The following is a 27182-nucleotide window of genomic DNA, read 5'->3' as shown; positions in this document are numbered from 1 at the left end:
TGTTTTATCCATTTTCTCCTACACTTAAAATTGGGTATAGTAAGGGCTATCTCTCCAGCTCCAGGCATGGGAAAGGATGCACACTGCTTGGTGTGCTCCTGTTTACCAAGTAGGAATTTCAAAGAAATAATCTGCTGAAAGCCAACCCTCTGAGCAGCCACAAAAAATTTTAACAAGACAACTGGACTGATACAAAAAGCAAAGTTGTAGACTGTGTGGACCCATTCCCATCACAGTTCTACAATGCAGGACTCAGGGCAAAGGGGTCAGTAAAAATAGCATCAAACCACGCAGGATTCATCCCTCAGCAAGTGTAGCATTTGATTTGTAAAGAGCAGCGATCACAGGTTTGCAACATGCCAATAAAATGTTTCTGAGCGTAACAAAACTTTTCTGAGTAGCCTGAACAAAAGCAGTGAAAAGTATGGCAGGAACCATGCTTTTAGCCAACAACAGATACATCTCTGAGTAGTCACAGGCCATTCAGGGTCATGCTCTGGCAACTAAAATAACCAGGATGTTCACAAGGGATTTGCCAGGCATGAGATTCAGGAAGTGTACAAAAATACCACATATAGGAGTCAAGTATTTTTATTTCAGTCTCCTATTTTCTCACACACACTTCCCCCAAATTCTGCAGCTCTTTCTTTAGTTTCCTGGATGAATCCTCTCAGGCAGCATGTTTTTACAAGCACAGATGCTACCTTGGAAAAAAAGAAAGGAGGGAAGGGAGCCAAATGGGTGTCACACTTCAGCTTGGCAGCATCTTGCCAACATGTGCCCTGAAAAAAAAAAAAAAAAAAGGAACAGAAAAAAAAAGGACCAATTTTAGTAATCAAAACTGAATATAAAATCAGTTCAAAACTAGGACTGTAAAACCCTCAGATTGTCAAAAGGACTGAAGGAAACCCTTGTAGCCAAAATGACATCCCTGACCTACTTGTCCACACTGTCACGTACCTGGGTAACCTTTTCTTATCCTTCCATCAAACCTTTGACAATTTTGCCATTCATATTTGCTTTCATGTGTAATTTTTTTGAGTTCGTTTGAAGTGTAGAACCAGAAAGTAAAGTCTCATAATCCCACGCTGGCAGACCTAAATATAAGTCAGAGACCTTTTCAAACACCACTTCTCTATGGAAAACAATCCATTCAGACCTAGAGTTCCTATTGTAAATTAGGGAGCAGCCTGGTAATTCGATTAGGGTGTGCTTTTATGTGCAGCAGATTCTCAAGAGGAAGTTCCTGCTTTGTTTCATTGATTGCCTGCCTGATCTTTCTGCCAGTAAAAGCCACACATACAGCTGAAGGGGCGAAGATGGGTGGAAAATGCAGCTCTGTGTTATGTAAGATGTCCCTGTTCTCTGAGTATGATCAGGTGGATACAGGTTGTGAGTGCATCTGCACACAAACTGGAAGCGTGCTTTGTTAGTCTACGGTTTAATTTCTTAAAAGCAATTTCTATCAGTGGAGCCTTTACAATCTGGAAGAGCTGCTAGTTGCACCAGTACTTAAATTCCTGCAGGCCTTTTGCGTGGGTGCTAAAGAAGGGAAGACATCTGGGAGTGGATGTGCAAATTGAAGACCTTTGGAGTGTACACTGTTCTAGAGACAGAAGGGAAAAGGAAGAAACCATATTTGACTTCCACATTTCCAGAGAGAGTTTAGAAATACCAGATCAAATTTACAGGTGTGATCCTGAGAACATGCTAGCCTCAGTCATTTATGGTACGGGATTTCATGTGGCAGGAATTGCAAGGGCATAACTTAGGGCACAGTAGTGCTGTTTCAAGAGGACTTGCACCCCATTTCTCCACTTTCATCATCCCCATCGAGGAAAAGATACGTCCTAGTGGGCAAGATGAATTCTGGTTTTTTTCTGGGATGGGCTCCCATTTTTCTGCTCGAGCCCCTTCCAAGCACACCCTGGGCTTGGAGGATGGAGACATCATCAGTTTTGCAGCTGTCCCCTGGGGCAACGCCAGCCAAATGATCCTGCTCCTTCCACACATCAATATTCCTGACATCCGTCTTAAAACTTAGGTCGTGCATATCCATCTACTTTTCAAAAAGTGTCAGAAGGATACAAATATCCCTTCACTATTTTTAGAGCCATATCAAAAGTATTTATCAGCTTTCTGGCACCTCATCCCATTTGTCATAGTTGATGCTATCTACCAGTTGGCGGCGGAGGATGAGGTGCTCTAGAAAGGCAGCAACAGGTGGATGGAACTCCATAAGCTGAGACCACAGCGAGGGTGACTCCTGGGATTGTTGTGCCTCTTGTCACAGTCAGGAAGTGCCTCTCACAGTCTCCTGAGAGCAGGCAGAGCCCCAGGGCTCATGGGAGCAGCTCATCCCCACCTGGGTGTTTCCCAACCCAAAGGGATGTGGAGGGAGCAGGGCAGCAGGGCTGAGCTGTGGGGGAGGAGGACAGCTGATGGGTGGTGACCACCATCCCCTCTAATGCCCACCAGCCCTCCCACACCGCCTGGTGATGCCAAAGGACCTCTTCCCTCAGCACAGGCCTTGGCTGTGCATCCCAGCTCAACGTGCAGAGGACAGGGCTCAGTCTGTGTATTATGCATAATTCATACTGCTCATGCAAGGTGGAACAGGAGAGGTGCTGAGAGTCTTGTTTTTCCATGCGCACGTTGCCAACGGGAAACTCTCCCAGCTCCTCCGTAGCACACACCTCGAGGCCTGGCAGCTCCTCAATGTGCAGGTAATGTGTTCATCGGCCTCGTGCCACAAAATCAGGGTATTTTCATAGTACTGTTGCTTTTTAGAAGGCAATGTATTCAGGTTGAAACTTTGCCCACATACCATCTGCTTCAGCCTGATCTTCTTTGACAAGAAAGCTGAATATATAATGTCCACTTGGCTTTCCTGGTGTTACATAAGGTTGTGGTTTTGTGTTAGGTTTGCAGTTTCAGAGCTCCTCAGCAGCTCCTACAACATGCTCCAGCTCTTGTTTTCAAGTGGAGAATCAGTGACAAAAATCAATACCGTCTTCATAGCTATAATGAATGTGACCCACAGGCTTTTTTAGGATGACCACAAGCTTCCATCATATGTCTGAGGGCTATTTGCAAATATTGATTGGTATTGCAAATTATCTGTAGCCATTTCATATGAAATCTTAAGGTCTTGCAGTTTTGCTCTCTGTGCTCTGTTTGGTATCAAAGGTACAGCTATAAATCACAGGACCCACCCAGAGACATTATTGATAGCCAAGGTTGCTGAATTGTGAGAATTAGGAGTTTCAGGGATTTTTTAGCTGCTTAAGGAGGATGATTCTCAAGCTCCAAGTGAGGGAAAGCACTGCTTTGGAATCGAAGCAGACTGTTTACTTGAAGTGGGGGGAAAAAAGTGGGACCTTCATATGCAAATGTATGGCATTTGGAAATGTCATATAGCCACATCTACATATAAATAAGCTGCTCTGGAGTGCTGCACTAGCCGGGCTGCTTTGATAGAGAAATTGCATAGCAGCACACAAAGCAGAAACAGCAGGACGCCACTTGGCCAAGTTCGGGGAGTTTTGTTCCTTAATCATCACTAAGTAAGTTAACTAATAGTGCTGTGTCACTGCAGGGCTGGGCTGTGAAGGGTTGTGAGGAGCTGCTGGTTAGTGAGAATCGTGTGTGTGCTGCTGGGGCTGTGCAGGAGGGATGGTGGTCTGCCGCCTGTGCCCCAAAAGACACAGCTAAGATGTTCCTCTGGCAGCATCCCTCCTAGCCATCCTCTGCAGATCCATGCTGCTTTCTCTGAAGGAGACACGATTTGGTTGTATAAAGAAAAGCATCTTCTGCTGTTAACATCCACACACTGGGGTGGCATTTCCATCTCTGTTTAATCTGCTATTAAACACCAAATTGAAACTCTGAGGCATGCTTTTTCAGAGGGAAGCACACAGAGAGGAGCCCTGATCTGGCTGTTCCTGTCCATTTTTTACACCCTCCAGCACTGGCACTAATGAGTAGCTGGAGGAGAGCTGGATGGGAGAGAAAACAAGCCTTGGGCTCAGCTGTTGGGAGGGATTTCTCACCAGGGTGACACCCGCTCTGCTCCTGCAGTGCGGCGTGTGATGGATCCAGGCTCGCCCCTCTGCCTTCAGGCACGCAGCCTAATTGGAGGGAACCTCACAAATCTCCAAACTGACACCAACTCTTTTTCAACACAGAATTACAATAATAATAAGGTTAACTCATCCTCTGAGGGCTCTGTCATGAGCTGCCGAAGGAAATCATATGCAAGGGGGATAAACTATGACTTTATTTCTTTACACTGCTGGTTTCTGAAGGGGGAGGATGCTGCTCCCACAGGGCTGGTGGCATCTCTTAGGCAGGAGAATCTGAGTGAAGGGAGCGTCAGCAGCTTGCCAAAAACAAAGAGAAGCTGAGTTAGCACGAAGAGGGATTTAATCTAATCTAAGAATGGGATTAACACAGATTTATTCAATCCTGACACAAAAGGAGGCAGCACAAACTGTAAGGGCCCATTTAGCCAAGGCTTTGATAAATCCACAATACAGCCCTTCAGCATTAAGTCACAACCTAGCAATGATTGCAGCCCTCAATACAAGCCCCAGCACCGGCTGCCTTAAAGAGCTGTGTCTGTGCTACTTCAGCCACAGAAGTGTGGGGACATGGCTTGGGGACAGCTGGCACAGAGATGGCACAGGGAGCCAGGGACCTCGCCAGTCTGCTGGGATGAGCAGCTCCGTGGAGCTGCTGCAGGGAGAGGCATCAGCCTCCTCTGGATGTCCTGGAATCAAGTGTGGAGTGCAGCATCAAAGAGCAGTGACTGCTGCTTTAGGGGTGGCCTCGGTCAGGGTGAGAGGCTGAAATGTGGTGGCAGAGAAGCAGAGGAGGTCTGACAGGGTGAGGCAGCAGCCTGCCTTACCTCCCTGAATGAAATAACCACCCCAGGGAGGAGCTGAGCCTAAGCAGCTGGACGTGGAGAAAATGCTGCTTTGGAGTAACACATTAGCCCATGGGGTGTTTTTTCTCTTCCAGTTTAGCTGACATTGCTGGGTGTTCCCATTCAGACGTGTGAGCAGTGGTTGCTGCCATGTACTCACATCACTTTGGGTTGTGTTGCACCTTGTATGGCAGTAACTACTTGGTAGAACCTTGGTTTTTTACATGCAGGAGCCTTGGCTTTTAGAGGCCTGTACAACCTCTAGGGTAATGCATCCGTGAATTTGAGGGGACAACAGACACTGCAAAAAACAAGGGGGGGAAAAATAAAACCAAACAGAAAAACAGTCCTGGTTTAGTTTTGAGTAGACAAATGGTCTTGTAATGTATGCAGGAAAATGATTAACAAGTTGCTTGATTTCAATCAGTTTTCTCAAAGAAGGAAGATATACTCACAGATGTTGTAAATAAAAGTGCTTCTTGATTTCCAAAGTTCAGCAACAGCTTTAACATATATAGCATATATAGCCCCCATATATCTGCTGACAAGCTGAAAGTATTTTGTTCCCCATTTGAACATCTGGAGATTATTAGTGTCTTAATTCATTGGTTTCTATTATTAATTATGGCAGCAGGCTGAATAATTACGATGCATTGCTGCAAAGACAGAGCACAATATTTTTTTTTCAAAGTGCACTAGGACATCTTGCCATCATCTCAAACATAAAAAGCCCTAGATTATTTTTAAAAAGGAAAGTGGATTTTATCTTATTCCAGGGAACTGATTTGCATAGGGACATTTAAAATTAATAAATTACTGTGTTCAGCAAGCCTATTTTGTGCCTGAGAAAAGAAGGGAATGTAATTTATTTCACCATGTTCCATTTCTTTTTTTCCCCTTGGTGAAGCAGCTAATATAGGAAGGGTATTTTTTGTGCAGCTTCAGTAGAAAAACTAGCTTCAAGTTTGTACTTGGAGTGGCTGCAGGAGGAATTTAGGCTCAGGCTGCAGCATAGTGGTGCCAGACGTTTTCAGCTGACATTTGGTGTCTCATTTTCCACTTGCTCTCAGGGAGAGTGGGCTGGTGAGCTCCCTCTTGAGCAGCAGCGAGCACTTCCTTCGGAATTCTCACTCAACGCCCACCCAAACAGTGATTTTCAGGCGAGTTGCTTGCACACATTTCCTTCATTGTGAAGAGGCTCTCTGTAATTGTAAAAGCAAGGTTTCGGGGAAGGGAACGTGAGGGGTGTGGAGGTGCTCCCCAGGCTGGCCCTGAGCAGCTGGCAGCAGTGCAGTGTGCCATGCAGCAGGGCAGGTTTGCCAAGGACACTGTGCCTTGGAGCTGGTCAGCAGAGAAATCTCTGTTCTCTCATCAGAGCCGGGGCTGAGCTGGGATTTATCACGGCAGCTCTTCATTACGAGTGAGTGGAAAGCCTGCTTGAGGACTCCATCCCTAAGCTGATGTGGGACCTCACTTCCTGTTGGATGCTGTTGAAGAGGGGGGGAAGTACCAGCAAACCTGCTAAAAAAGCACTTGTGTACTTTCAGAGGGAGCAGCACCATTGCCACCCTTCTCCTGGGCCTTTGAACCGCTCCTGCAGATGTTCCTGGCCCAAGACAGTTCCCTTTGATATCCAAACAGCAGCACTTGCTGATTCTGTAAAGACTGAAGATGAGTAACACAAGCTATCCATCCCTAGGCTCATCCACAGGGTTCAGATTCCCACCTGTAGTCAGTCAACTGAAGCTCTTTCCCACAATTCAGGGCATCCTTGCCTTTGCTCCACAGGTGCTCTCTTGGTGTTTGTTTTCATTTCAAACAAGAATTGCACACGAAGTCTCTGATGCAGAGCAGAAGAGCTTTGATAAGAAAGTTCCCAGTGCCATGCTCCGCAGCATCTTTTTGGGAGAGCCAGCAGGGAGGTAAAAGGAGTGAGGGAGAATTGCTTCCAGAAGGGTTTGGGGAGGTTAAAGGCACACACTTGACCCAAGAATCCCTTTTTCCCTTCATATGTCCTCTGATAATGTGATGTGTAAGGAGTCACTACTTCAATATCAGCGAGAGCTTCCGTCGGCAAATTTGACTGACCTCAGCAGTATTAAAAGATTAAATTATTATATAAGTCAATTCTCCTTAACCACTTTTTCCAATGAGATAAGTGTCAAAATCGCTTCTGCTGCACATCATTCACTGTCTCATCCCTTATTTGATGAAATAAATGTGTGTATTGGTATTTTCAGGTCTTCTCTTGGTCCAGGGATGACTGTACATTAGGTGTTAACATTGTACATGAGCCAATATTTTCTCATATGGGCATAGCCCAATAGTTATTATTTCCAAAGCTCCAGCATTACCTGCTGTACATCAGCCAAAACGTTCACATCACAATTTACACGCTGTGGCCCTCTACTTTGCTTGCTTGAAATCACCTAGAATTCTCACTGATTCACTCATGAAAAATGACAGAATTATCAGTCCTGCAGAACTAATTTTTAAGTGCCTGGCAGTCAGTTCTTGGATACAAGAATCCTATTTTTTGCCTAGATTTTTATTTTAATTTCTCTGAAGTGGATTGCAGGACCTCGTGTCTGGAAAAAATTTTCTGGGCACTCCAGACAGTACTTCATATAATCCTCATCGAGGGCACTAATGGATTTATTCCTTTGTCAGCAGCACATGTTTGGTTGTGGAACAGAAGCTCCACGTTAGCTCAGAAGGGAGCTGGGGACCAGTGAGGGCTGCCCAGAGAAGAGTCTGGCTGCCTTGTTTTCATCACTTGCAGAGGCACATCCTGCCACCAGGCAGACTGCTCCAGCTTTTGAATTGCAGCTTTCACTGAAACAGTTACCTGAGAAGCTGAAGGGTGTACATTCAACTTCCAGAGACTGAGGGAAAGCCATACAGCTAAACCAGAAATTAAAATTAAAATGATACAAAACATATTTGAACTCATTCTTCTGTGCCGTCTTGATGAAAGGCAGGAACAGGCACGGATATTAAGGAATTTAGACAAGATAGCTTTAAATAATTTATTAAACATTTCAGAAGACAATCCATCAGGAAAAGCAAGGTCACTGGGTGGGTGGTCAGCCACACTGGATATCCTTTTAGGATCCAGTTTATCCCAGAGAAATAGCTCATCATCTCAGCATCTCCCTGCCATCCTCAGGGAGGTTGGAGAGCAAAGGTTCAGCTGGAAGATTTTTCCAGTGAGAGAGATGATAATCTGTTCCAGGCTACACAAAGTAGCATCTGGCCCCCATGCACTTAAAAATAATGTGTTTTGACTAGTGTGTCTTATTTGATAGGCTATCATGTCATGTGCTGGCACTAACAAGAGATCTGAACAATATGAAATGTCATGTTAGGCTAAAGATAAAAAAAAATGCTGCAGAAATGCAAAAGATGTTGGCTTCATCAAAGTGGCTTTTTCGATCAGAAAAATGCTTCAAGAAAAAGATTCCTGAATACAATTGATCTGGAGGGTGAGGGTGTCTTTCTTTTCTGAAATAAAAAGGACAAGCATTTTGAGAAACATAGCAGTAATTTCTTTTATCCAGAGATAAGAGAGGCTGACCCAGTCAGTCCAATTTTTTTCCCCTAGTCTTTACAGCTGGCTCCTGCCTCAAATCCTGTCCATCACAAAAAGGTACCAATCTGTCCTTCTGGCACAAATAAAACTTTCCTACATTATTGCCAATAACAGTGCAGGAAGTCTAGTGCGTGAAGAGGAGCTACTGAATTTAACATTACTGGAACCTGAGTAACTTTGAATTGGGTCTGGGTCATGGCTTTTTGCATACAGATCTGCTGTACTTGGAAAAAAAGTGGGTTTTATTAAACTTAGCTGTCTGTAGGTGTGAGGTTGGTTTGGTAGAGGGGCACCTCAGTGTAATGATACTGTAGTTTGATTAGTAAAATTTGCATCCAATACTGTATTTATAAAGAATCCAGTTTTTATAAGTGGGGAAGTCCTAATTTATTTAATTTAGGTTTAACTTTTTAAGATATGTACAGTTCTTGTTTGCTTCATAACTTCAGCATGGTTTTTATTTATATCCTCTCTTTTTAGAATCTTGTTCTTATATTTCTTGTTTCGTGGTGATGTAATCCCTGTGATACATCCATAAAGTTCGTATCTCACCAACAGCTGGATTGCTGAAAAGTGCTCGGGTCCTTCCAGAAATGGGAGCACTCAGCTTTAACATGAAGGGTCTTCCAAAGCATGCCTGGGTGTTTTAGTCTCTACATTGTCTCCAAGAAGATGGATTTTGTAATGAGAAAAATAACCTGTTTTGGGGCAGAGAAGTATTTTGTGTGTGTTCAAAATGAGCTGGGAGGGGGAGCTTCTCAGTCTGAACAAAATGATGTTTTTATTGTGATCTGTGTTCCGAGTAACCTAAATGGCAGATCAAACTAAAAATGTGGTTTTCCCCCTCTCTGCCTTTATATAAATCCCTGGCTCTTTTGGAGGAGTCATCAGTCAAAATGAGATACAGATATAGATAATTTGTGTCTAAGTTTTGTGGGCTCTTCTGAGACAGGTGATGAGTGTTCCTGTATGAAGTGTTTACCCTATGCAGAGTTTATCCCACGAATGCTAGCAAAGCTTGGGCCATCTCATTTTAGATTCAGGAAAGCATTTTCCATCACAACATTATGCTTAGAGGTGTAATTCTGCAATTACAACAAGTTCTGCCTGATCCTAGATTCACTTCAAAGTGTGCTACATTAAAGAAAACATGGTTTCTACCCACATGATTGCCAACCCTACAGCCAGTGAGAGCATCTGCATGTCCAGATAGGTCCTGGTCCCCCTTTCAAGTCCCAGATTAGTCTGTCCTGAAAGTTACAAGTCCCCCTTATCTTGAAGTGTGCCTTAAAAAAAAACCAAACTTAAACCAAAGGATTTCATACCGTTTTAACCACACTGCTGGCTGATCTGAGCGAGGAGGGATTTTTGCACTGAGTGGTGGTGTGCAGACATGGCAGAGGTTCCTCAATACCCGAGAAGGAACAATCAGAGATACACACACACGTGCATGTGCACACAGAGCAGTCTCCTGTTCTGCAGAGAGGAAGCCAACTTCCTCTGGTAATGGAGGATTTGAAGGAAATGGCATTATGTTTTCCACCATAGAAAAAGAAGTGTATTAATAAGGATCCCATAGTTCTTGCTGCAGTTTCCTGGACAGAAATAGCTTTGAATGTGGGCCACAGCAGAGGTCAAGCACACCCAGAACCCATCAGGCACCGTGCATAGGTGATCACTACATGGCTATGGAGTCCCACAAGTCCTGAGCACGTCAGGATCTGCTGTCTGCCATGGGCAAGTCCATTGATAGCTGACACATCACACACATTTATTCTGTCTGGGAGGGTTTCCAGGGCACGAAGAGGTGATAAATCTGTGTATATATTTCACACGTTGGTCTCACTCAGAGATGATAGGTAGCCAAAAATGTTTCGTGCCAGACCAAGTGGACCCCTTGTCTTCCCACCTTTTTCCAGCAGCAAAAACTCCTGGGCAAGCTGTCAAGGGAGGTTATAGCGTACCTCTAACATGCCTCCTGTCAGCACATCCTGTCTGTGCTGTCCCAGAGACAGCTGTCAGCCCCCAGTCCAGGAACCCTCCCCATGCTCCTGCAGTGCCTGGTCCCCAACAGCCTCCACCAGCCTCGCACAGCTATCCCAATGTAATCAGGGAACAGGGAAGGACACACTTGTGTTGTTCAGCATATGTGCATTTGAGAAGATGCAGTATGGTGCAGAGTGCAGAGGTCCTGAAAATCCTAAGGATGAAAGAGAAGCTCATGCTGTCAGCAGGGACGTAGAGGTTGCCTGTCATTCTCATTTGCTGGGAGCTGGTCCTCGCCTGTTTTCGCATAAGGACAATATAACCAACTTTATTAGTGCAAGTGGTTAGAGACTCTTACAACTCTCCTTGGACAGCAGCGACAGAAAAGAAATTCATTATGAAAATCTGAATCTTGGATCTGCTGCACACACTTTTCCCAGAGGTGGGATAATACCTAACCATGCCTGCTGCTGGCATGACTGGCTCGGAGGCAGAACACAAATTGCAATTGTTTTATAACACTTGGGGACTTCCTTTGGAAGATAAAAATGCTTCAACTTATTTTGCGTGCAAACTACATTTCCTCAGACATCCGTCATGAGATTTCTTTCTTCTGTTTTTAATTAATCATGGCTAGAAGACTCTATGACAGAAAAAGGAGTGTTACCATTTGAGATATCATGGTATTGGTTAAATGGAAGAATTTGCCAAAATTATTTAGATTAATTAATACCTTGGTGGCCTAAAAAATTCACGTGAGTTCATGGTGGTAAAACTCCGTGTTTCAGCCTGTGAAGTTGAGCACATACCTGTTTTGAAACTAAATGAAGTATCCATTTTCCTGGCTGGATGAAGGGATTTTCCAGGATTTGCAGTCTCAGTGACTCTTTAACTGCTGCAGAAAGTCAAACTAGTTTAGAGTGCTGGATGCTGTGGGATGTGGAGGAGGCCACTGGGCTTTGGGGCATGGGCATGCAGCACTGATGATAAACTTCAGCTCTGGGCTCCTGCCATAAAATTGTCTTGCTGTATATGTTCTGTTGAATTGTATTAATATTCATTACAAATGTATTGTAATGTATATTACATGCAATTGTCCAGAATCTGTCTCCCAACCTTGTCTCAGTTTGAGGAGACAGTCCAGAAAGTAAACCAGAAATAATCAGGTATTTTGCATGTGCTGTTCTGTCATCAGATTTTGAATAGTCACGTTATTTTCTCAGATGTCTCATTTGCTGTAACTTGACAGGGATTACAAAAGACTGAGATAAACCCTTGCAAATATCACATCAGCCACCCTGTTTGAATGGGCAAACCCTTGCTCTTGCTTCCCATGAACAACATCTTTCACATCTGTTCTTCTGGTTTTTCTTTCTTTTATATGTTGAGCTTTCCATCACTTCACCTTATCCCAACATGGTCAGGTTAACTTTTCCTCTCACCTGTGTTCACAGAGAATGCAAATAAACTGGAAGAAAGTGCAAGAGGGATCTACATCCCCTGTCCAGAGCATTACAACGGCTTCTGCATGCATGGCAAGTGTGAGCACTCCACAAACATGCTGGAACCATCCTGCAGGTAACCCTTCTCCTACCAGCAAGGGAAGGCTACACACGTGGAAATACTGACTTTACAGAAACGCTTAATCTAGATCAGCTATGGAAAATAATGGCAACCGTGGCCCTTTGTGCTATAAAACCCATCAGACTTAAATTATTCAGCAAAGTCCCAAAAGCGTATTGAGTTATGAACAACGTTAATTGACTGTGAAGCCATCCAGTAACCTTCAGCTGTATTTAGATGTGTTTTTAAAAGCCCTTCACAAAGCACTCAGACCACGCTAGGTGCCCTCTCAGCCTGAGGGAGAGGAGTGTCCCCAGTGTGTGTCCCTGCTGTTGCAGGAGTGGTGCTCGTGGGGCAGCTGGCTGGGGCAGAGGTGGCTGCTTCAGCGGGAGGTGATTTTGGAGGAGCTTTGGGCAGGGAGGAGGAATAGAGTGAAAGCACTGTAGTGCTCCTGCAGTGAATGCCTCCCTGCAGATACTATTTCTGAAGTCCACACAGTGGCCAGGTGGCTGGAAAACATAAAGCACCATTTTCCTGGGATAGTTGAATAGGAGCTTGAAGATACAGGCCAGACTCTCCCCAGAGCAGAACCTCAAGCCAGCTTCTCCTGAGTCACACAAACACCCAGGGCACGTTTTGCTCTTGGCAGCTGCTGCATTTTAGGTGCTCCATTCAGCTGGAAAATGTCCCTTCCTCAAGGTGCTGGCAGCTGTGGGACAGCAGGAGAAGAGAAGGGAGGAAGCACAAGGCTTAACCCATCAGGGTTAGTGCTCCACTGACACACCTGAGAGCAGCCCAGGCCATCTGTCTCAGTCCCTGGCAGTTGCTGCTGCCATTGACCTGGATTTTCACATCTTGCTTGGGCAATTAAGGGGAAACCGGGCAAGAGCTAAAACTGTAAAAGCACTGCTTGGCCCCAAAATCACAGAGCAGTGCAGCAGGCAGCATCGGGGTGGATGGCTGCAGCATCAATAGAGGGTTTTTTATAGCAACCAGACGAAATGTAAATGATGTATCCACTTTCAGGAACATCTAATCACATTTCATATGGAGCCTGGATGATTGCTTATCACCTCCTTAGGGGTAATCTGCATAAGGAACCACAGCTCGATGGCTTTTCACCCTCCCCCACCCCCTCCAAAGGAAGGGAGAAATCTAAAGTATGTTGTGCAAGGAACTAAATGGGTTCTCATCACAACGTGCTAGTAGTTCCACTTGAAGCCGGTTATGTCGTGGTCCCCTGGGCAGCTCCTGGCACTCTCACAGTGTTGTTCACTCTCACAGACCTTAGTGACACTTGGGACCACAAATCTTCCCTCTGAGAGGTTGAGCACTCACTGATACTCTCTCTGTGGGAGTCCATTCTGAAAAAAAAAAAAAAAAAACAAACCAAAAAAACCCCCACGTAAACTTATGCTTCAGCCACTATATTTTTTTTTTCCAGATACAATTTTTCAGCATTCTCTAAAAGCAGCAGGTATAATGAGAAAAATACATTTTTTATTTCAGATGTGACGCCGGCTATACTGGACAACACTGTGAAAAAAAGGACTACAGCGTTTTATATGTGGTTCCAGGTCCAGTACGATTTCAGTATGTCTTAATAGCAGCTGTGATTGGAACCATCCAGATTGCTATCATCTGTGTTGTAGTCCTCTGTATTACAAGGTCAGTATCTCTGGTACTTTACAGTAGAAAGAGAAAAGACTTTTGTTTTTGCTGCAATGTGCGCTGATTATACCGATTTCTGCAGTGACACTGCTGATAACAAATGCTATTTAATTCACCAACCAACAGAAGATATCATCTGGTCCAGCCAGCCAGTGCTCCTTCATTATTATGACTGAGTTTTTACTTCTGAAATCTAAATCAAACTTCAGTAGCAACGGTGCCTACAGCAAGTGAAGTTCTCTGTTTTGTATTCAGATGCTCGGACAAATATTGTTCATACAAATAAGGGGAATATAAATACAGCAGCTGGATCAACACTTAATAAAACTAATCATATCTCCATCTGGTTTCCTTAAGGGCCCATTCCCTTAGTCCTAATCAGGCAAAGCATACAAACTTTTAAACCTGTTTGCAACCCCGCTGATTAAATGATTTCATTAGGCTTGAGTGCACGTTCAAAGGCACTGCACATGTTTTAGGGTCTTCCATATATGATGTAGTTGGGTTTTTTCCCTTTAGTGAGGAGCAGAGGGTTGTGTGAATGTAAAAAAACTCCAGAGTAGTTCAGAATGAGAGGGGTAAATGCAGTCCATCCCGTCCATGAGCCCCTCCACTCCCCCAAATGACTGTGTTACTGTCTCTGGGAGGGCTTGGGGTAAGTTCTGATGTGAAACATATACAGGCTTCTCTTAGAAATCACAAGGTTAAATTAATTCAGTTAGCAGCACTGATAAATCACTCTTTAAAAAATAATTTTCTTTTTAAAATTAAAAAAGCCAGGTATCATCCCTCCATATAAAATAAAATCTCTACTTTATATCAGTCCCTATATTGCACTACCTGGCTGGAAAACAAGTGTAGAGCGTTTGTTCCTGGAAAAGACAAAACAAAATTCATAAATCCTTCTCTGGCCTAAAGGCACAAAACAAAACCTTTTCTGGCCAAACAGAGTTCATCACCTGAATGGCAGCTACTGAATGAGGCAGTAGATTACAGGAGGTGGCATTCACAGAGGTACTTCAAACAACCAAAAATTAGTAGTTAGAGAAAGCAGTGAGAGAAAGAAGGTGGAGTAATAACTGATAATGGAATAAATGTGTATTGTTTTGTCAAGTGACTCTAGTTTTATCACCTTGATGCAGTGAGCAAAGTACTTTATGCTGAAGAATGAAGACAGGGAGCTCTGAGTGATCCGGTGCTGTAATGCAAATTACCCATCACACTGTTTTCATACAGAGACTGTACCTTTTCCCCCACACTTTGTAACCAAGTCAATTTATGATCTTTTGACTTTTTTCTGTAATGCATGTAATTACTGCAGAGCATCCTCCATCCCAGCATAATGATTTGAGATACATTTGCAAAAGTGTGCTCTTAAGTGGCCTAAGAGAAATCCACATGACGAGAGAGCATTGTGGCAGCATATGCATAAGCAATTGAGTTTTTGAAGTTGTCTGCTTTGGAGAACCTGACTGTACTGGTTTGAACTCCAGACCCTGAATTCTTGAAAGTGCTGAAACCACATTGCCAGGTTCCTGGGAAAAAGAAGGGAGACTTCACTCAGAGGCTACTGCAGCCAAATTCTTTGTTGCTCATTTCAATGCAACTTCAGCTAATTAATTTAACAAGCGAGTTTGGTGCACTGCATCCATTTGAGCCTCACAAAACTACCACTGTAATTTTCCAGCTGTCATTACTGTTGTTGCTCTTAAAATTTTACCTGTGCAAATCTGCAGGAGTGTCCTCCATTGCTGGAAGGCTCTGAGCAAGTCCTGGGAACTTTCAGGGCCATTGTTGCACAGACACTTTAATCTGAATAAACGGGCTGCTGACAGCTGAGGTATGCCTCTTTGTCTGCCTCCTGAGCACTTGGCCCTCCAAATTGCCACCACTACCATTTCTGTAGCCACACAACCAACAGAGCCAGAGGATGGACTCAGCTGAAAATGCAGCCAACAGAAGTGATGCTGTTTGGGGTTTAAGTGACTCGGTGCTTGGCTACTCATCACTAGTGCCAGCAATGGGAATAAGTTTCTGGGGTGAAGGAGTAGGGAACCAGAGGCCAAGAGGTAAAACAGCGAGGCACAGTCTGCCCAAGGACTTTTAGCTTAGAAATGAAGCAAAAAAAAGAAGCAGTGATAAAAGTGAAGGAGGATGGCAAATAATAGACGTATGGCCTAGTGTCATAATGATTCTCAGCAGTTTTCTTTGCAGCTTTGCATTTTTAGTGCTTCCCTAATGTTTAGTCACAGCAGCTTATTTATGTGAAGAAATAACTTGATTAAAAATGAATGCATAACGTGTTCTACCTGCTATGAATCATATTGTGAGTAACTCGAGCTCTCGAGTAAAGCTTCAGGGAAGGGAGGGGAGGAAGGGCAGCCTGTGCTCCAGTACTTGGTTTACATCGATGTAACTGCTGTGTTCATAAATGAATGCACCCCACACACAGTGCACTACAAAGGACTTCTGATTAAAGAGTTAAGGACCAAGGAAAACCTATCACTCAGTTTTAGCAGATGATTAAGTCTCAAAAGCTGGTTAAATGCCAATGCCCCCTTTAAGAACCCCTGCTGCACTTCAGACAGGGGTCTATTTACTATTGTAAATGCAATAGTATTGTGTGTAAGCAGCCCTGGTGTTGGTGCTGGGCGCTGGGGCCTTCCCAAGCTCCCACCCACTGGTAATTTACAGTTAAAACATGGGGTTTTTTGGTTCAAAAATGCCTTTTCATCATCCTAATTGGAGTAATCTCTACGTTTGAATTGATTTGTCTCAGCCTTGAAGTAAGTGACGGTGTGGATACTGTCGGTGTTGGTTTGGGGAAAGTGCCTGTGAGATGGAGCAGTTGGTACCCACCATGCACAGCAGCATCCCCTGGGATTGCTGACCATCCTCATCATCCCGCAGCCACCTGGCTCCTCCGTGTTCTGTAGAAAATGAGTCTGGTTGTGCCCACTGTGCCCCAGTTCCCTAACCCTGCTTCACATGGCTGAGAGCTGGGGCAAAGCAGGGCTGTAAATCCAGACGGCAGGGGCTCAGGAGGAGCACGGGAAACTCAGCCACACTGCCTGGGTGTCAGCCCTGGGTGTTGTGGGGCTGCCTGAGCTGGTGGCAGTGTCCCTGGCCGTGTCCTGCCCCGGGCAGGAGGCTCTGGGTGTGCACATGGGGCACGGCGAGCCAGCCCTGTGTGTGCTGACAAAGGCTCCCTGACTCATCCCAAAGTTTGGTGGCCTTTTCAGGGAACTCGCAGTGAATAATGAGTTTGTGATGAGATGGCTGAAGTCGGCCTTAGTTCCGTAATGAAAGCTCTGCCGTGACCCCTGAGAGCGCAGCAGACACAGGCTGGTTTTTCCTGGAGTAATGATAGCAGCCTACTTCACTGCTTCCCAGGAAGGAACCAGGCAAAATATAGCCCACAGCCATACAGCTTCTCATGAGGGGGTGGTCCTGGTGGCTTAAAAGTGAGGCAAGTCAGGACAGTCTGACCCATATTTTGCTAGACACTTACATAATTGTATTCCAGCGTTTTTAAAAATGCTTCCTAAGTTCTTATGCTCTTGTTTAACCTTTCAGTTGACATCACAAAACTATAACATCACTCCCATTCAGTGGGGTGGAGAAGTGGGGAGGGTGACCTTTTTTATTTTAAGGGGTCGGTAAAAATCTATTTCACTCAGTTCTGCTCTTAGTTATTTGACACAGAGCTGCAGGCAAGTGCTTTAAGCTCTCACTGCTCTGAGGTGGGCTCTCCCCAGTGAATAACCCATGGGGTTTCACAAGGTGCTGCTGAAAGCCCTCCTGTAACAGAATACAAGTCAGCCCCATACAAAGGGAATGTTTTTCCATGTCAGCGTGGTCTGGAGTATTGTGGGGCTTCTTCTCATGGCACTCCAAGAGTGTTTCAGTCTCTGTTGTGCAGTTTTTACCATAACCACCCTTGGCTTTCAGCTGATTAGAACATCCTGTGGCCTCCACCTGGGATTAAACTCCTCCATGCTTTCTGCCTGAGGGTGCCTTTCCGTGGGAGGGAACCAGAAACCATTAGGTTTTCCATTAGGGGGAAATGCAGCTTCCTCACAGCAGGTGCTGCTGCAGGTGAAAGGTTGAAACGTGCCCTTGCTGAGGAACACTGGAGGTCCTGAGACACCAGGGCTTTGCCCCTGCAGCTGTCCAGAGGAATGTCAGATTTGGGGCTTTCCAGCACAGTTGCTTCCCACACCAAGCCCAGCAGCCGTGGCAGGGTGCAGGCAGCTGTAAGCAAAGTAGCTGTGTGCTCATGGGCTGAGCATGGAGCGTTTCCATGGACTCAGGGGGACTGCAGACACTCAGGGCCTTGGAAAGGCAGCCTCTGCAGCCACTTGTAGACCCCTCATGGGCCTGGGACGCTGGCCAGGTGAGTGTGGGACCTGGATCTCATCCTGGATCTCACCTGCACCTGTCTCAAAACAAACCCATTATTTAAAGCTGAACAGCGCGGTGCAGTTGGGATCACTGTGTCCAGTGTTCGGGAATCTGAACATCTCCCTTGCCATAATTCTGTCCACAGTATGTTTGGGGGGTTGTGGTGGCTTTATTTTGTGATGCCGTTGCCATTAGCCAGCACATTTCATTTCACTGAGGAGGAAGCACACTGAGGGCTGGAGGATGCCCCTCTCGCCCTCTGGAGCAGATGTGTGTCTAAGAGCCGTGTATTCTCACAACTCTCTTTTCCAGGAAATGTCCCAGGAGCAACAGAATCCACAGACAGAAGCAAAACACAGGGCACTACAGTTCAGACAACACAACAAGAGCATCGACAAGGTTAATTTAAAGAGCGCATGTTTCCACAATGGCAAAACTAACTGCAGAGAGCTTGGACTACAAAATACAGTATTATAGACAAAAGATTAAGACAAGATCTACACATGTTGCCTTGCATTTGTGGTAATCTACACCAATGAGAACATGTACTACAGCTATATTTGATTATGTATGGATATATTTGAAATAGTATACATTGTCTTGATGTTTTTCTGTAATGTAAATAAACTATTTATATCACACAATATAGTTTTTTCTTTTTCATGTATTTGTTATATATAATAAATACTCAGTGATGAGAAAAAAATTGCCTTTCTTAAATTTGCTGTATCTCATAGCTGTGTATAGTCTCGGGATATTGTATATGGACACTAACAAATCTCTTTTTTTTTCTTTTTCCAGTTCTAGTGGCAATTTTGAGTCTACTGAACTCAGTAGTAGGGTTTTGAGTTGGTCCAAGATCAGCGACAATTATGGATGTGGGAAAGGTGAAGAATAATTTAACCTACATTGAGGAGGGATAAAATATTTCAAATCCGGAGTCAACTACATTTCATCAGCCTTCTTCTCCCATACCATCTATCTTTACTCTCCCATAGCTTAGGAAGTCTTTGCCTCCTAAATTAAATCCTAACCGAAGGGGAAAATGGAAATTCTCGGTAACCGCCATGAGAGTGTCGGGGGTAACGTTTCCATTTGGGATGGAATTAGGTGTCTGTCAAGGTGAACCCTACAAGAACACTTTGCAGAATCTCCAGCTCTGGTCACTGGAGTGAGTGAAAATTGCTTCTCACTCTTGATTGAAAATTATTAGGTTAAAAAAGTTAATAACATAATAACAGCTGAAATGCCAGTCCCATTTGCACCTCGTGAACATGCTGATATAATTTATTTTTTCAAAGAGAAGGTGAAAACCACTCAGAAAATACCTTATGAATAACTTTATGGGTGACCCTACTCCATTAAATGTAATGAACCCAAACGTTGGCTATACCTCAGGAAAATAAGGGCATGTGTTTTTTCACATCCTCATGATGGACAAGATGCAAAATGATTTCTGTGATAGCTGCAGCTCTCCAAAACACATCCTTTCGAGAAGGTAATTCTGCTCTAGTTTGTGCTGTGAATTTTGAAGACGGCAGAGTGAGACTGAAGGGCAGAGTGGGGTAACGTCACTGCTGCTGGATAACATCCACTCCACTAATTGAGTGCTCTAGTCCCACTGAGTAGCAGAGCTGAACTAAAGAGCCCTTGTAACAGCAGTCACTGTGCTGCTGCTCTCCAAAGAGACTGCCCAGGCAGAACACACCCAAGACAAGAGTTAGGAGTATTTCTCACTGTCATCACCATGTCAGAGTCAGACCTGGGGTTGCCTGGGATGATGTCTCATGAGTGTGTTTCCATTTCCTGCCTCAGCATCCATCTGGTCACTCACAGCAGTCACCACCAACCCCACCAGTGACAGCGCACCCGGCCTGGCCTTCAGACACGGGTGCAGCGATACTTCTACTCTAACACGACTTTTGGTCTTCCCCCTCCCTACCCCAGCCTGCTTTAAAGTGAATCCATTGCATGATGTTCACACGGTCTCAGTTTTTGTCTTGTTCTGGGTTTCTTGGCTTTTTAAAGGTAATAAAAGGTGATTGGCAAGAGATGCTTCCAGACACCTGGTCTGTGCTGATTGATGGGAGTGGGAGTGTGGTGCTTGCACAGGCAGAGGGGCAGATGATGGCACAGGGCAGCTCTCTGGCACCGGGGTGCTGGCTCTGCAGGGACCTTCTGCCCCCTGGAGCCATAGGCTGGGCCAAGGTAGAAGGAGAGGGGGCCATCCAGGCATCCCTGTCCTCAGCCCTCGCCCCACCTCTCTGATCTTAGAGCCTTGTTTTCAGACTGGAAGAGTGATGGAGTGGGTCAGTAGTGCACAGCAGAGGCTGTGGGCAGGTGTGGTCCTGGCTGGCTGCACCACAGGGATGTTTCCATGCTCAAACCCACTGTGAAATACTCCTCTGTCCCAGTCCTTGCTGGTTTTGTGTCCCGCACTCAGGCTCAGCCAGGTGGTCTGACAAGGGGCACAGCAGCACTGCACTGCACAGGTTTGGTGGCACAAGATCCCCTCTAGAGAGGCTTTGCAAGCTCATGGCCAAAGTGGCATTGCAGTGTCCCTCCTCAGAGCCCTGCGTTCCTACACGTGACACAGCGATGGCAGCGAGCTCCTCTCTGAGGAGCACTCCAGCAGCAGGTTCAGGATTAGGCTGAAGGAGGCAAACCTAGCTGTACCCTGCACACACCCTCCGTGCTTTGTGTTTCCTGAGTGAAGAGCTGGAGTCTGACAAGTGTCAAACCCGCATATTTTGAGCCAATTCCAAATGTCAGTCCCCCCACTGGGACTCTCAGGTCTGGATTGTTTATTTCGGTCGCTTACATTAGATACAAAAATCAAACATTAGCACATACACATCGCCATGGAGCTACAGCAATAAACCTAATTAAAAAAGGCAAGGTTTGGTCTGGACAAAAATAGCACAGCGTCGCACAGGAGCGAAAATAGGAGTCCGACACGCTGTCTCCAAACTTCCCAACATTATGAGCCTGGCTTTTACTGAGCAGTGGCACATTTAATCCCCAGCCAGGCTGCGTTTGCCAGGTGTCATTAGCTGCACGCCCAGCTGCAGGGCCTGTCACAAAGCCTTACACCTCCCCAGCAAGGTTGGTGTTTAAATACCTGCTGCAGACAGGAGGGCAGAGAGGGGAAAGGGGGCTCTGTTTTAACACACAAGGGGCATGTCCCACCTCTTTAGGTCTTGCAAACTTAACCTCCAACATGCTGGCATGGGCACACAGTGTGACAGTAACAGTGTCTTGGGGTTGTATGTACAGGAACGGGGATTTCTACCAAAGCCATTTGCAGAAACTACAAAATACAGCAGACTTGGAGATGTGGATTTTTCCTTTTCTGCAGGGTCTGAAAAATGTATGTTTGTTAGGTCCTTGTGCTGGCCAGAACTCGAGGTGTGGCAATGTCTGTGCAGTTTAACAGAAAATGCAGGGAGGTGGACTTGGCACATAAAGACCTGTCCAGGCAAAGCCATGGCTGTGGGAATTGGGTCATGCTCCAAGGCAGAGCCCACCTCCTCCACCTGGAGTCACACAGAGGGGTGAAAAGGTCTTGGTGTTTGTTCTCTTCTCAGTGCACACTTCAGCAGCATGAGCAAGGTCCCTTGTGAGGCCCATGGAGGCAGACTCAGTCCTTGGGGAGGGCAGTAATTCATCTATTTTGGCTGTTTCATAGGCTTTTTTTGTCATGGCACTATGGCAACTGCAAATAACCTCCACTACCAGCACTCACCTACTTTAAAAACCAAACTAAAAGACCAAATGTACCAAAACCACTGAAAAGACCAGTGATGGCTTGGAGGAAACACACACCACAGAACAGCCTGCAGTCACTTGCTGGCCTGGCTGTTGTTTTACCACAAGCCACACTGAAACGTATAAAAGGTAAAAAGAGGTAAAAATAGGACTGTTGGCACACCCATTCCCTAAGGAACAGCCTGTAACATTCCTGGAGCAAGAAAACATGTCCTTATTTTGTATGTGATGCATTTATCACAACAGCATCTTGACCTCAACCCTCAAAATAAAGCCAGGCATACTATTGGCAGAGCCCCTCGCCCTCCCCAGCCTCGGGGGGTCAGATGGTGTCCAAAACCTTCGTGCCTTTGGATGCTGGGCTGGATCCCAGCCCATAAGGAGCCCACCTGCAGCTGCCAACCCTGACTGACTGCAGTGGTGGGGCGTTGTGGAGGCGTGTGTGACACACACCTCACCCTTCCCCACCCCAAACGCTGCATTACAGGACAGGCACAGCCCCACGCCTCACCATCATGCTGCTTCTCCTTGAAGTCTCATCAGATGTTCATTATCATCCCAAGATAATAAGATGTGATTTACGGAACATTATCATTACAAAAATGCTATAATTAATGACGGGATGCTGGGCAACCTGTTCTAACTGCTTGGCTTCCCCTGCACACTGGGGAACGGGGATCACCTCAACAGCCAAGACCCTGGGGCAGTTCCTCCTCCCCCAGGGTGTCGCCAGCACGGGCAGCTCTGGTTTTGGAGAGTTCTCTGTGGCAGCAGTGAGGGAGCCGTGCTGGTGGCAGGGATGCCCGGGTGTGTCCCACGCACAGGTTAACCGAGCGGGCAGGTGGACGTGGCTGCCGTCTATCGCTGCCTCCTGGTTTTTCCAGAAGCAGCCCTCAAAAAAAGCCTCATCTTCAAAGAGCTCTCTAAAGCTTCTTTGAAAACAAAATGATTAAAGGCTATCTTCCCTCTCATCCAACATCAGACACATCGCACTGCCGCATCCTTGCTTTCACCCCTGATTATGCATGCAGCTTTTCCCAGCTCCCACTTTTGCGTCGGCATGGAAGTTACAGCCCCGAATTAAAAGCGAGGTTCATTACTGCACATCAAAGCTGGCCTCGGCCAGCCTGGCCCTTTCTTTAATTTATGGGTGCGTGGCCAGGCTGCAGCTCTGCTTGTAAGGTGTCTACAGCCCCCACAGGTTGGTACGGCAGCCTGAGGGTGCCTAGCTGTTGGTGGGGCTTTTCCAGAATAATCTACAACCTCAGCTGAACTTTAAGGGAGATGGAGAAACACTGGGCCATTGCATATTAAGTTTTTAGAGTAATTTAGAACTATTATTAATAATTATATAAATATTCTTCATATTTTGCCTGGATTTTTTGTCTCCATGAGCCACAGCCTGGCTGATGGAGCCTTATACTGTGCTGTGCCTACATGGAAGCCAAAAAATCTCATTTTCTTGCCCCTGGGATGCTGCACCCTGACAGTGCCAGCAATGCAGCCTCTGCTGGCACCTGCAAGCAGGAGGGGCAGAGGGACAGGAGGGGCAGAAGGAACAGGCACAGCAGCTCCTACCCTGCCAGCCCCTGCGCTCATGCTTTGCTTTCAAATGCTTGGCGTATTAGGTGAGCTTAATTCATTTTAGTTTCAGTTTAATTAACAGTTTTGTCGCAGCTATTAAAAACAGAGACGCACGTAAAAAGGGAGGGGGAAAAAAAAGCAGGATTTTTTTCAACTTTTCCTTTTTTTTTTTTTTTTTTTTTTTTATTTGCCGTATTGAACGCGAGCCACAAGGCAGTAAAATATTCCGCAGTCTCGCACAGCAGCAGCCAAGCTGCAGAATAAAAAAAGCATGTGTGGAATCTGCTCTATAATGCTAACGAGGTGGCACCCGCCACCAGCGCTTTGTCAACAAAACGGGAGGACCATTTCACCCGGGTCGGGGAGCACGGACACCCCGGGAGGAGCCTCGGCATCAGTCCCTCTCCCATTTGATTTTGCCCGGACTGGGAGAGCCGTGAGCCCAGCCCAGCGACACGGAGGTGACCGCAGCCACGGCCACCCTTCACCTGCGCGAAGGAAAAACCACCGGAAGGTGAAAAATGTTAAGAAAATGTAGTAAGGCCTCATAAACTTGCCATGAGAGAAGCTTTAAAAGGGGCTTGGTTTACACGGGGTCACTGGGAAAAGAGGCGTAATTATTCAGGGTGAGATCCGGCCTCTAAATGCGGACGCGGGCGGCATCAGCCCCGACGGCAGCAGGGCAGGGATGAGCAGAGGTGAGGGAGAGCCCTGTAATGTGACCTGAATTAGCGGCTGTAGAGACTGCTTCCTGCATGTTTTACATTCGCCAATAAAAAGGATCTTCTTGTTTAATGGTTAATAAAAATGATTCGTGCTCCCAGGGCACGGACCCTGACAGATGCAGACCGTGCTGGAGGGACCAGCTACAAGACACGAGAGAAGATGAAACCAGTGATTTTATATTTTTTTTTCCCGTGGAGTACATCCCTGCCAGCATTTGCAAGTTAATTTGTAACGTAATTATATGTTACTTCTGTCACAGAAGCGCAGCACGTGTGTTGGGCCTGCCAGTGCCACAGCCCAGCCAGCAGTGCTGCAGTGAGGAGCAGCCAAGAGCTGAGGGGCTCTGTGTGTGTGCACACACGGATACGGACAGGCTGGGATGGATAAATGCACATATGGACACACACAGGCACCTCTGTGTGTGCGTGCCCTATATACACACTCCTGTACGCACACGGACATGCCTGTGTGCTCAGACGTGTAACAAATACACGTGCACACACACAAATGTAATTTTACATGGAAAAACAAGGTTATATTTGTGTGATGGATACTGTAGAGAAGAGCCAGCTGACTGCCCTGCAGCACGTCCTGCGTCAAAGCCACAAAGAAGAAGAGGGCAGAAGAGCTGTGCCCTGCCCAGCTCCCTGTGCAGCTCCCAGCACCACCAGCTTCCTAACAAAACCAAAACCTGCCATGCCAGCCTGGTGGCAGCATTAAACCCTCACCCTGAAAGCTGGCTTGACTTCTTTTAAAAATTATTTCATTTTTATTACTATTATTATTATTATTTCTTTTCATGGCATGCCATGTAGAGGATTATGGTCAGTAATAGTTTTCCAAGAAATAAAGTCTATGAAAGTAATTGTTAGCAACAAGCAGCAATAGCAAATTGCCGAGTGGTTGCCATAGTGCAGCAGCACAATTTGAGATTTAATATCATTACTAATGATATTTACTTGGCCTGCAGAAGAGAGTGAGACTTGTGCTCTCTAAATGTCATTTGACTGCTAATATGTCAGCGTGCACACCCAGCCTGGCCGTGGGGAGGGACCTGGAGTGACCAGGGCCAGCACTGCCCGCAGGCAGCGATGCTGCGCTGGTGTCCCCTGCCCAGCCTGTGCCAAGGAGCCCCCATCTGATAGGGGTGGGGACCCCAAAAAGCCACACACACGTGCAACAGCAGTGCTGGGGCTCAGCTCCTCTCTGGGACACCCAAAACCAGCCCCAGACTCCTGTTTACTGATCCCTTTTGGCTCATCTACACTGACTGCGAGCTCAGGCTTCCTCTCCTGTTGGGCTTCTCCATGGGAGGGGGAAACATATTGCCTAGCTGTAAAGTGAGCCATTTAGCTTATTAAAGGCTGTTAAGGGTGCCCTGAGGTCTGTGCACATGTGGGACCATCAAGAGGGAATCATTATTATTATTATTGTTCTTATTAGTCATAGTCATTTTCCCAGCGATAAGTCTCATGTCCAGATGTCTTCTCATCTATTGCTTAAATTTTCTGAGGCCAACACAAAACTGTTGTGAGGATGGACTAGTCCAAGTCCCGCTTCAAACAGTGCAGGAGCAGAACATCCATGCCAGAAATAAATATATATGTTTCTAAATTAAAAGACAAATGAAAGAAAGGGTCATAGTTGGCTAAAAATGAATTGCGCAATGCATAAAAGCGAAAACAGATTAGAGAAGATAATGCTTTAGTTTAAGTGTTCCATCATTATTAATTCATTTGGTGCTCTTTATGATAATACCAATCATTTGGAATTCATTTGGTGTTTATGTGGATGTCATCTCGACTCCTGCAGAAATTCCAAAGTAATTCAGCATTAATGTGCTATTAAAAATTGTTACCAGCCACTACCTCCATTACTTCACCAGCACAGCCTAATCTTTCTTCTCTCATTCTAAGTTCAAATTCCAGTGTTTATTTTGCTTTTATCTTTATTAGGGTTTTTAAATTTAATGCTTCTATTTAAAAATTCTCCTTATGCTACATGAACATTGTCATTCTTTTTTTTTTTTCTTTTTTTTTTTTGACAGCATCAAAATTATGCAAATAAAAGAGGGGGTTAATGGCAATTCTTCATTTTATTGCTGGCATGTGACCAAGAAACAACCAAAGAAGCTTCAGCTTATCCTTTACAAGAGTGAATTTACCAAGCTGGTACTTTTGTGTGCAGCAGATAACAGTGAACCTAATGTGGATGAAATAACACCTGTCCCTTGTGGAGGTGTTTGGGTTTGAGCGTTGCAGTTGCCTCAGGGAAGCCACTGATGACCCTTTTCTGCACTCACTCCACCAGTGGAGCATCCCTCTGCTTCCAGTTGGGAACAGTGGGGTGGGTGGCAGCTGCCAAAATGGATGTTCCAGGTCCAAACCCCAGAAATAGAAGGAAAAAGGCTGCACTTTCATGTGACATTGAGAAAACAAAACAAAATAAATAAAGGAGATTAAATGCAAAAACCTTACATTAAAGGAATATTAATTAGCTTTTATAGTCAGGAACTTGATGGTTAGAAAATGCCAGATTGCTGGGGATAATAAAAAAGAAAATCCCAAGGCTGGAGTCAGCCCCCAGCTGTGCCTGTCTTGTTGTGCAGCTCCATAATTATTTGATCCATACTATTTTCCCCCGGATATCTGCTTCTTTGGACCACACACATAGAATGGCACACTGGGGCAGAGGGAAGTCTGGGTTTGGCAGCTCTCAGCATCCACAACTGGAGTGTTGACCTTACAACCAAATGAACGCTCCCTTAATGCTGTTTCCCGGCAAATATTACAGGTCTGGAACCACAGACTGCCACTGCCCCGTGTGTGTGAGGAGAGGCACAGGGATTCTCGGTGCTCTGGAGCCCGGAGGGAGTGGGGAACACACCACACAGCTGGCCACCAAGCACTCTGAGCACGGTTTTTATGGAGAGGAGAGCCAAAGTCTCCAGGGTGACTGGTG

At 45.6% G+C, this 27182-nt stretch overlaps 1 protein-coding gene across 1 annotated transcript in view; it reads left to right on the top strand.

Moving 5' to 3' along the window:
- TMEFF2 (transmembrane protein with EGF like and two follistatin like domains 2) overlaps positions 1-20199 on the top strand; it is a 125711-nt gene extending 105512 nt beyond the window's left edge. The window contains exons 8-11 of the mRNA XM_066322550.1: positions 11960-12083; positions 13578-13736; positions 18456-18542; positions 18945-20199. Of these exons, the coding sequence (XP_066178647.1) occupies positions 11960-12083; positions 13578-13736; positions 18456-18542; positions 18945-19041 (467 nt within the window). The 3' untranslated portion in view covers positions 19042-20199. The remainder of the gene's footprint in view (positions 1-11959; positions 12084-13577; positions 13737-18455; positions 18543-18944) is intronic.
- Positions 20200-27182: the final 6983 nt, after the last annotated feature.

This window comes from Sylvia atricapilla, chromosome 7 (genome assembly GCF_009819655.1).
Source record: "Sylvia atricapilla isolate bSylAtr1 chromosome 7, bSylAtr1.pri, whole genome shotgun sequence".
In the NCBI taxonomy this organism is placed as follows: domain Eukaryota; kingdom Metazoa; phylum Chordata; class Aves; order Passeriformes; family Sylviidae; genus Sylvia; species Sylvia atricapilla.
Note: the sequence above shows the minus strand (reverse complement) of the source record. Positions and strands in the feature narration are given on the sequence as shown.